At 43.3% G+C, this 11,460-nt stretch overlaps 1 protein-coding gene and 1 non-coding gene across 4 annotated transcripts in view; one reads left to right on the forward strand and one right to left on the reverse strand.

The window, feature by feature from the left end:
* The first annotated feature begins 2,281 nt into the window (after positions 1-2,281).
* LOC129007033 (small nucleolar RNA U13) lies at positions 2,282-2,382 on the forward strand. The gene has a single exon (XR_008492212.1). It is a non-coding gene; the product is annotated as a small nucleolar RNA U13 (small nucleolar RNA).
* Positions 2,383-10,086: 7,704 nt separating this feature from the next.
* SLC25A28 (solute carrier family 25 member 28) overlaps positions 10,087-11,460 on the reverse strand; it is a 48,031-nt gene continuing 46,657 nt past the window's right edge. For all 3 annotated transcript variants that reach the window (XM_054503570.2, XM_054503567.1, XM_054503568.2), the window contains exon 4: positions 10,087-10,931. In XM_054503570.2, the coding sequence (XP_054359545.1) occupies positions 10,414-10,931 (518 nt within the window). In that variant the 3' untranslated portion in view covers positions 10,087-10,413. The remainder of the gene's footprint in view (positions 10,932-11,460) is intronic.

Genomic DNA, 11,460 nt, shown 5'->3' on the forward strand with positions numbered 1-11,460 from the left:
TGATCAGCGCATAATAGATGTGCAAGAATTATAATTCAATTGTTGCTTGTAAAAAATGCTACATGTGAAAACGTGATATAAGTGCACAGAGTGTTATAAAGTGTCAATTCTTATTTTCATCTTTTATTCATCTGCTAGTAGATAGGATTAATACACGATCCCACAGTCACCTGTCCAGCCAGGTAAATTTTTCTATCCCTGGTCCCAGGGGACCTCAGTAACTTCTTGCCATCCTCCTTACTCCTCAAGTCAGCCCCACACACGATCTCTTTCTCCTGAAGAACAATGCCTCTTACAGGCATAGGACTCCAGTCCCCTCCAATTTGGTCTTTGAAGCAAGACCTCCCTTTTCTGCTCTCAGGGTCAAGCTGCCTCTCCTCCATACCTCCGCTTCTTCCTTGAGCCATGACTGCCAGATGGAATGCCCTTGTCTCACCTCTTTTCTTTTTTCAGGCTCAACTCTTCTTCAAAATTCATACCCCTCCTTCCTCTGGGAGCTTCCTCTGATTTACCCCACCCCACAGATCACTCAGCCAGTGTGGGCTCGGTTTGTGTTGTACAATTTGGCTTTTGCTCACACTTGATTTTCTAAACGTTCTTTCAGCCCTGTGGCAGGGACTGCATCTTCTTCTGTCTTTACCTGCGCTTAGTGGAACGTACTGTTTAAAGGAGGCAATCCAGGGAGAATATTCCTTGACCAAGAGTCCCTCACCTTATTATTTGCCTTCCTAGGCCCCTCTCTAGCAGCAGAAGCTCCCCGAGGAGCAGTGCCACCCTTCAATGAACCATCTTGTTTTAGATGTCAGTGGGGGTCCCTACCTCCCACTATACCCAGGGAAAGCTTTCAGTTAGTGCCTGCAGGGGACTAATTCTTCATGACTCATGGCTTTTCTATTCAGGTATAATTGCTCTTGTTCTCCAATTTGGCAGAGGCCTTGCAGCCAAAAGAAACCTGTGCAGGGAGTAAATCAGAGCACTGGGTCAGTATCTTTGCAATGAACTGGGGTTTTTCTTCTAGTTTCTTTTTCTTTTTCTGTCTTTCTTTCTTTTCTTTTTTTTTTTTTTTTTGAGACAGAGTCTTGCTCTGTCGCCCAGCCTGGAGTGCAGTGGCGCGATCTCGGCTCACTGCAACCTCTGCCTCCTGGGTTCAAGCGATTCTCCTGCCTCAGCCTCCCGCGTAGCTGGGATTACAGGTGCATGCCACCACGCCCGGATAATTTTTGTATTTTTAGTAGGGACAGGGTTTCACCACATTGGTCAGGCTGGTCTCGAACTCCCCACCTCAGGTGATCCGCCCGCCTCGGCCTCCCAAAGTGCTGGGATTACAGGTGTGAGCCACCACGTGCCCAGCCTAGTTTATTTTTCTTTTCTTTTCTTTTCTCTTTTTTTTTTCTTTTTTTGAGATGGAGTCTTGCTCTGTGCCCTAGCTGGAGTGTGGTGGTGTGATCTTGGCTCACTGCAATCTCCGCCTCCGAGGTTCAAGCAATTCTTTGCCTCAGCATCCTCAGTAGCTGGGATTAATTACAGGCACCCGCCACCATGCCCAGCTACTTTTTTTGCATTTTTAGTAGAGACAGGGTTTCACCATCTTGGCCAAGCTTGTCTTGAAGTCCTGACCTTGTGATCCACCTGCCTTGGCCTCCCAAAATGCTGGGATTACAGGCGTGAGCCACCGCACCTGGCCTAGTTTATTTTTCTATGTATGCCTATAGACAGATGCCCAGGCTGTGTCCCCACCCACACTGTGGTGTGGTTCTAGGCATGCCCTGGGAGGCCCAGAATCTAAGACGTCTGAGCTGATGTCACTGGTGGGGAAATGCTTAGAAAGAAAGAGCAATCCTGAGTTTGCTTCAAGGTACAGATTTGCTCCCACATTTCTCTTTTATTTTCCTTTGGTTTCTGTTCCCTCTGCATTTATGTGCATGCTCAGGAGTGGAGATATAAGATAAGATCCTGTCTGTCCTGAGAGTCTCACAGTCTGGCAGAACTTCCTACCCCACTAGTGGGAAGCCTCTTAGAGGGTCCCTGGATTCCTGCTCTTCTCTATTGCGCTCCTAAATTTTGAGGTTAAAGACCATTTTAAGAATCTTATGAAAGTTATGGATTCTCTACCCTTGCTCCAAAGGCAGACATATTCAATATTTTGCATAAAACTCCAGGGGGTTTACAGATCCGGTGAATCCCATCCACAAAATCCACAAGCTCCATTAAAAAAAAAAATAGTCAACAAGGATGAGAAGGGGGAAGAAACTTAGAATGGAATACAAATAGAAACAAATGCATCCTTTTGTAGCCCATGAACATGATGATTTGGGTTTTCACACACATGTGAGATGTGCCTCTTTCAAACCTTAAGACATCAGCATGTTACCTGACGTGAAAAAAAAGAAATGAGCTTAACTCATTTTAAATAACTCTATTTTAAACAAATAATATTGTGATGCTGAAGGGAGGATAAAACCAAACAAGCCCAACAAATATTTAATTCTAGTTAGAAGGAGTTTTTTCTGTAGTGATATGGGTCAGCAATTCTGAAATACCTTTTGTGTGCTGTAGAGTTGGGCAAATGAGTAAATGTACTGAGGATATTGGAAGCTAGTACTTGCAGTTGGAGAGGAGAGTTATAAATATGGAGAAAGGGAGGACTAAAATGAATTTTGTGGTGTTGACTTGGAACTGGAGGTATCTATATGAATCCATGATTGTGTGTGTGTGTGTGTGTGTGTGTGTCTGTGTGTACAGATGTAGAAATTAAGATAAAATATGTATATTTCTTAGCTCTGTGGGCTAAAGGGCTTAGAAGTAGACACTACAGTAGCATTGAGTATACCTGGCACTCGGATCTTGGTTTCTCAATACCATTTTGTACTGAAAAAAAAAAAACTAGGGCTCCTTGGAGAAATGGCTAATTCTAGGACTGAGAGGGGGAAAGTACAAGATAAGCTTAGAATATCGTGTTGCGCCAGAAAGCAAGGAAGTGCTTTTTAAAAAATGGAGATATAGAAAAAGAACACAGGAATCAGAAGGGACCCCCATTGGCCAAATCTGGGACTATTCGAACATCAGAATAAATAATGGTAATTATTTATTATCATCACAGTAGTATTATACCACAATATTACAGTGGTAATATCACTATAGAATAGCCATAGAATAAAATAATCTATGAGCTCATACGAATATAATAAAAGAGAAGGGATAGCTCTCTCTTATAGTAGAAATGATAGCATCAGAATATCATCTTTGTGCAACCATGATTTAGACAAGAATTATCAATGGATGCTAAAACTAGTGGGTAGAAGTTTGATGAAGAAGAGGATATGTACATAGATTCAGAGCACCTCCATGAAAATAACTTATTGATTACAAAGGGAAAATTAGTAACTCCATGGTGAGTTCATCTGATGAACACAACCATAACCATTTAATCACAGTTAACAATACCAATAAAGGGATGCACTGACCTCACTGCCTTGAAAAGGACTCCATATCATTTCTATGGTACACCTGCCAAAACTGTATAACCTTAATCTAATTATGAGGTAGCATCAAACAAACCAAACTGAAAGGCATTCTACATAACAACTGGCCTGTAATCTAAAAACAAAAAAAAAAAAAATCAAGTTCATGAAAGATAAGGGAAGGCTGAGAACCTGATCTAGATGAAAGACGATTAAGGAGATATGAACAGTAAATGCAATGTGTGATCCTGAATTGGATGCTGGATCAGAAAAAAAAAACAGCTATGAAGAACACTATTGGAGCAATTGGTGAAATTTAAATATAAACTATAGCTCAGATAAGCATTTTGTATCAATGTTACAAATTCCCTGATTTCCATAAATGTATTGGGGTTATGTAAGAGAAAATTCTTTTTTTTTTTTTGAGACAGAGTCTCGCTCTGTCACCAACGCTGGATGGAGTGCAGTGGCGCGATCTCAGCTCACTGCAAGCTCCACCTCCCGGGTTCACACCATTCTCCTACCTCAGTCTCGCGAGTAGCTGGGACTACAGGCACCCGCCACCACGCCCGGCTAATTGTTTAGTATTTTTAGTAGAGACGGGTTTCACCGTGTTAACCAGGATGGTCTCGATCTCCTGACCTCGTGATCCGCCCGCCTCGGCCTCCCAAAGTGCTGGGATTACAGGCGTGAGCCACCGTGCCCGGCTGCTAAGCTGGAACTCTTATACATTGCTGGAGGGAATTCAAATTGCTACAACCTCTTTGGAACTTTGGTAGTGTCTTCTAAGGCTAAACACATATATCTCTGTCACCCATCAAGTTTGCTTTCATATTTAACCAATGGAAAAGAGTGCTTCTTTCCACTAAAGGACAGGTACAAGAATGTTTATAGTAGTAAAAACTGGAAATAGTGAAACACTGGAAGCAACCTGTGATGGTTAATTTTATGTATACTTGGCTAGGCAATGGTGCCTAGTTGTTTGGTCAAATATTAGTCTGGATGTTATTGTGAAATATTTTGTAGAGGTGATTAACATTTACAATCAACTAACTTTAGGTAAAGGGAATTATCCATAATGGCCTCATCCAATCTGTTGAAGGCCTTAAAAACAAAAACTGAGGTTTCCCAGAGAAGAAGGAATTCTGCCTTAAGACTGTGACATAGAAACTCTGCCTGAGTTTCCAGCCTGCTGCTCTACAGAGCAGCAGGATTTTTGGACTTGCCAGCCCCCCACAACCATGTGAGTCAATTTCTTTAAAAAAAAAATATCCCTCCTCTTTCTCTCTCATACATACATATAATTGGTTATATATAACATATATAATTGGTTCTGTTTCTCTGGAGAACCATGACAAATATACAACCCAAATATATTTGGGTTGTGTATTAGTCAATGAGAGAATGGATACATAAAATGCATAAATATTCAAACTACACAGCAATGGAAAAGAACAAATTGCTATATGCACATGCATAGATGAATCTTACAGACATAATGTTGAGCCAGACACAAAAGAATATATACTGTATGAATTAATTTTTACAAAGTTCAGGAACAAGCAAGACTAATCTATAATGACAGAAATCAGAATATTGGTTACCTTTGAGGGATGATATTAACTATGAGGGGACACAAAGGAGTCTTCTGGGGTTTTGGAACTGTTGTGTGTCCGCGTGGTAGTTACGCAGGAGAAAATATATGTCAAATTTCATCCAGCTGTGCATTTTATGTGTGTGTTTTTTAAAGAGGTTAAAAGAGTACTTATTTTAAATGCTCACTTTCTCTATCCCCTCTATGGCTAAGCTGTAACCTCTATACTGTATATTTCTACATCCATATTGCAGATCCTGAAAATCTACTCAGTCCCCAAATACATGTTCATAACTATATTTCTTATTCCTATCCAAAAAACTGGTTTTCCTTTTAAAATTTGCAAGCCATCCAAGAATCCTCCTTCTCTGTAACCCTAAGTACATCTGATGGCCAAGTGCAGTTGATCAACTTCCTAAATATCCCTCCACTTTGTCTCTTCCTCTCCTTTCCATCACTGCCTTTGTTTAGGCACCATAATTTCTGCTTGAGTTGCATCATCACCTAGGTGACACCACCACCTAAATTAGTGTTTAAATAACTGAGGACTGTAGCTTTGCCATACTGATGCATAAAACTGATCATCACATAGGCCTAGCCTCTACTCCAGTGCCCCCATCTGCTCAATCTATGTTTGTGAAATGAAACGGCTCATTTCTAACCCCAGTACCATCACGTTCCAGACAAGTCTTGGTGTCTGACCATGGGAAGCAAGTAGTTATCGTGCATCCATTATGTGCAGTGCAGACAGAGGGTGATTCCAGAAATACATGATTCTGGATTTTAATCTAGAGAGACAAAACAGTCAGATGAGTGCAAGACAACCTACAGGTAAGTTCCCACATGAATGTCTAAACCATCGCCAGGTGCTTTTCATCTTGTAACAATTTTTCTCAGGTTCGTCTTTGTTTAAATGATGACAGTAGCCCCTCTGCTAGAGTCCCTGTCTCTAGCTCAGGCTCTCCCTGTTCCAGGGTCTCCTGTATCTGGGCTGCTGGTTGAACTGTCCTCAGATATTACTTTAGTTATGTCCTTCCCTGCTCAAGAACCACAAGAGCTCCTCATTAGCTGCCAAGTCAAGTCTAAACTCTTTTGCCTAGCTTTCAGGATCTCCATGCTCTGACCCCTCCCAGGGTGATATGACAGCTCTCTTAATATTTTTGAAGGGCTGTCAGAGAGAAGGATTAGTCTGATTCTGTGCTGCCCCAGCAAGCAGAAGGTACTATCGCAGGTGGAAATTACAGAAAGATTTAAGTGCCTCGAAGTGTAAACATTTTCCTTTCTACTTAGGGTGGCAGAGGTGATGGTGGCAGTGGTGGCAATGCGGGGAATACTGTGTGTGACTCCAACAGAACTTATTCTCCACTTACCAGTCTAAGATTCCAGAAAATAACAAAATACTGCACATCCAGTATGTTGATGTATATATCATTATTTTTTCTATGTATAATTTTTTTGTAATTTTCAAAAATATCTCACTATAACCAATTTCTTTCACGTAACAGAATACAGTGTTTATCTTTCCACATTAAATTTTCTTCCATCATCTCAGTATAAATGGCATGCCACATTTCATTGTATGAATGTTCAATAATATCAATAGCTTATTCAATAAGTCCTCTGTGGCACTTTTTTTTTTTTTTTTTTTTTTTTGAGACAGAGTCTTGATCTGTCACCCAGGCTGGAGTGCAGTGGCACCATCTTGGCTCACTACAACCTTCGCCTCCTAGGTTCAAGCGATTCTTGTGCCTCAGCCTCCCGAGTAGCTGGGACTACAGGTGCATGCCACCACCCTTGGCTAATTTTTGTATTTTTAGTAGAAATGGGGTTTCACTATGTTGGCCAGGCTGGTCTCGAACTCCTGGGCTCAAGTGATCTGCCTGCCTTGGCCTCTCAAAGTGCTGGGATTACAGGCTCGAGCCACCATGCCCGGCCCCCTGTGGCACCTTTATAATATCAGAAACATTGCCATGGGTAGGTAGAATCTGAATGATCAAAAGGAGAGTAGATAGGTTGGTGGAGAGAGAAAGTTCAGAGTGGTGAGACAGTCTGGCACCATCTCCTGACAGGCACTGAAGAGATCTGGCCTGGAGACCAGGATGCAGGTTACAGGATAGTGGGGCTGAGGCTGGCCCTGAGAACATCTAGAACTAGGAGGCTTCTTAGAGGTCATCTTGCTTTGCAACCCTCCAGGAGCTCAACTTCACTATATAGCATCCCTGGCAGGGCTGACCAGCCCCAGCTCCTGTATTTGAGAGCTCGCTGCTGTGCAAGGCTATCCATGTCATTGCTGCAAAGCTCTGTCTGTTAGAAGGTCTTCTCTGGGTAATGGGATTCGAAGTATTTTCTTTTTATCTATGCTTTCTAAATTTTTTAAAATTAGCATGATTCAACTTTTATTGGCTTTTACCAAAGTATTTTTTAATTCTATTCATCAAAGCCAACTTCTTCTCTGTTTACTCTGACCTACACTTATCTTTCCTGTCTCTAAATCTCATTGTTAATTTCTGTATAATCCAGTACATGTCTATATACTGTCTTGTGTTATTATAAGTTTGTTTCACTCATGTTGGTCTCAGCTCTCCAATGAAGAACATTTTCCTCTGGCCAAATTGTGACTTATTTTCTCATTTTCCCTGACACATAGCACTGTGCAGGAATTGGCCACTTGATGATGGCTTGGTACTGGATTCTTCAGGTGTCACATGAACTACCTGCCTTTCCACAGAGGCTCTGGACCTGGGGATGCCCCCAAACACCCACAGTTCTCCTGGGTCTGCTGAGCCCCTTGGAAATGACCCAGGTATCCAGTCACTGGCATTGCTAATGTTCAACCTGTCACATTATTCTGCCTCTATCTCCTCTTTGACCTCTAGTGACTGGGCCAAGAGACTTGCAGAACCTAGTGTCCTGTCCAGATTCCAAACTAAATGTCCTCCAGTAGCTACAGCACAACTGGAGGCTGGAAGATCACTTTTGTATTCTTTTCTCATTATTTGTGAACAGCATTAGAGCTGAAGTGGTCTCTAGCGGCTACCAATCTTTAAGAAATTACCCCACATTCTATTCTTGAAAAACAAGCCTTATTGCCATCGTGCCTACTGTGTGTCAGATACCATGCCAGACAGTTCTGTAAAGCCAACTGCAGAGACTAGGTCCTGACAGCCATCCCTTTGCTCTCTTGCTCAGTCCATACTGGGAGGCAGCTACTCAATTACATTTTTACTAGCAAACCCTCTGAAATGACCTTTACAATGATATCATCACACTCTTTTTACTCAGCAACCACCGCTTAGCACTATTAATATCTCTCCTCTCCACGCTAAATCAGAGGGGCAGCATAGCCTACTTAAATAAAGCTTAGGAGACCCTGCTGGTTTCTCGACAGTTTTTTTTCAAGTGCATTCAGACATGATTCTCCATAGATATTGAAGGACTGTCAGGTGGGAGGAGGACAAGAGCTACTCTGTGACCAAATCGTATTGCTTCTACAATCCTAACGTGGCTCCCGGCTCCATGCCACAGTCCTGCTTCAGACCACCATGCACTTGCCTGGATTGCCTTAGCAGCCTCCTAACCAGTTGGCCTGCCTGTCCAGTCTTGCTCCTCTAATCCTTTCTCCAGAGAGCCTAAGTGATCTGTTTAAATTGTAAATCTGATCACACCACACCTCTGCTTAAAACTCCATAATGCTTCTGCATGGCCTTCAGGATAAATCTAAACTCCATAGCATTGCTTTGAAGACCCAGTGTCTGCTTGGCTCTCAGGCTGCATGTCTTGCCCAGATTGTTTCAGTCCTACCAAACCACTTGCACACCGAATCCCAAATATTTTTTAATTCTCTTACCTCCAGGTCTTTGCCCAGAACATAACCCCTCCCCTCTTCACCAAGTTAGCTCATTTGCCTTCCAGGTGTCACCTCAGATGTCACTTCCTCCAAATGTCTACCCTGGTCACCCAAGGCTATGCTGGGTATCCTTCTGTCTTCTGAGTATTCTAGGTTTATTCTATCTTCTGTCCTGTCATTTTATCTTGTAATTGCCTGTTTCCATGTATCTTCCTCTCCAGACAGTAAGCTCCTTGAGGGCTGGGATTGTTTTATCTATCATTGTATTTCCAACACCAGTGCTTGCCACAGAGACACTCAATAGTTAATGAATGAATGGCAGATGACCTAACAAGGATAGGTGGAAGACTCAGAGGGGTATATTTCTATGTACTGAAGAACTTGCTAATAACTGGTGATATTAAAAAAAAAAAAAAAAGGAACACACTGACCCACCAAGCACAGGGAAAGCCCCGTCTCCGAAAAGTCTCCAAGCAGAGCCCAACTGGTCATCAGGCAGGGAGCTTCCTCAGCAGATGGCCGTAGATGTGAGATGCCCTCCACTCACTTCCCATCTGTAGGAAGCCACGCTTAGATTCATTTGTGAGGTCAAAAGACTTGGGCTGGGGTCCCACTTCTGCACTGACTATGAGGCTCTGGACTAGTCACAGCCTCTGAGCTTTCTTGCTTGTGAAATAGAAATGACACCTGCACTGCCTACTTCAGAGATTTTGTGAGGTTCAAATGAGATCACACATGCTCAAGTACTCTGTGAAAGCCTTAAAATGAAATGTATTATTTACCATGTAATCTTCAGGACTTGCAGCTTCACTGAATAATTTGAGTTTCACAACTAAAATGGAAAACCAAGTGCCACATCGTAAAGCACTGCTGCAGGCAGAGCTGCGAATTAGAGCAGAGATCTGCCTCTTCTGTGCTGCGCTACCGCCCTAGGGAAGATAGTGGGGATCTGGAGCGTCTGGTTGGTTGGGATCTGTCAAGGGCTTGTTGTTCTAGCCATCAGGGAGATTGCTTGGGGCCTACCACTAATGTCTTAAATTGTCATGAAAATCAGCAGAAAACAAAAACTACAGACATACTCAATAAACCTTTCCTTTGGGTCCCTTGATTTATGCTTAAAGGAAAGTCAAGAACAGTTAACAGCATTTCACTTCCCCTTTAGCAAGACAAACCCAATGAAACCATTTAATTTAAAGGCTTTTTATTAGGAACCAGGGGAATGAGCTGCTTATCCCTCTATAACAGTCTAGAGCAGGTCATCAGGCCCAGGATGGAGAGAGGTTATCAAAGGTGCTGTGGTGTGCTTTGCTGCACGTGCTTAGGGCCTGGAAGGAAAGGTGGTAGCAACAGAGGTTGGCAGGAACTGGTGTTAGTCAAAACACCAAAATCCTGGGGGAGAGCCCCTCTACCTTCCTTCTAACTCCACTTGAGGTGGGAGCACTCCAGGAGACAGAGAATGTGAGCAGGATGCAGCAGTGTCATCTGAACCCCTGGCTTCGTTCAGTGCTACTTCACTTGCCAGCCCTCCACTCTTCTTGCCGTTTAGTGATTAGGTATTTGAAGAACTCATACACAGACCATGCGATGGCTGTGGAGGGGATCTGGTAAATTACTCTAGCCTGCACCCCTCGGAAGTAGGCGGTCACCCCACCTACTTGATATACCGTCCTGAAGGCACTAGCCATGCCTGTGATATGTCCTGTAATGTGTGAGTTCAAAGCCAAGGACTCCTGGGTGTTGAGCAGTGTTTTGCAAACGTCCAGTGGGGTTGTGGCTGCGGCAGCTACAGCTCCTGCGCAAGCTCCAGAGAGGACGTGGGAGCTTGGGTTGTACCGTCTCTGGGGGTTAAAGTGCTCCTGCAGGAATTCATAGGTCATGAAGTGAATGGCTTGGAACGGAACGTTCATGGTCAGCTGGGTGGTGTAGCTGCGGTAAAAGGCCCCGGCCCCTTCATTTTGCCACACTGCCCGTACACAGTCTGTCACCCGGTGGTATGGTGAGTTGTACATCTGCATCCTCTGCTTGACCACTAGCAGTGCCATCAACAGGGAAGGAAATGGTGACAGCAGCCAACCGGTGATGGAGAGTATCCAGATTCAGAGTCCCAAGTCAGCAGATCAGCCAATGGAATAGAGAGAGAAAAAAGTTTGAGTGAGCTGCTGGCTAACCTGAGAAGTCAGCTTCCCTTTTTTGAGGGGAAGGAGTAGGCAGACAGTTGGTAATGAGTCAAAAAACAATAAACCCACTTCCATCAGGACTTCTGTAAAGCCAGCCAGTTCACACACAGGACATATCTACGGTTTGGGAGCTTCAGAGAGTCTTCTTGAACTAAGTACCTATCTCTGATCTTACCCTCTAACAATTCCCAACAAGAAATGACTCCATGATAGTGATCACTATGAACACAGGCCCCTAAGAATCCCAATCCTCACATACAAAGAGCACCTAACTTTTAAAATGTGAGATGGTGATCCTCCTAGAGGGGAGGAAACAGAAGTTCTACCAAAAAGATTCTTAGCCAAAAATAGTTGGCTTTAGTCTTCAAACACCTCCCACTC

This window comes from Pongo pygmaeus, chromosome 8 (assembly GCF_028885625.2).
Source record: "Pongo pygmaeus isolate AG05252 chromosome 8, NHGRI_mPonPyg2-v2.0_pri, whole genome shotgun sequence".
Taxonomy (NCBI): Eukaryota; Metazoa; Chordata; class Mammalia; order Primates; family Hominidae; genus Pongo; species Pongo pygmaeus.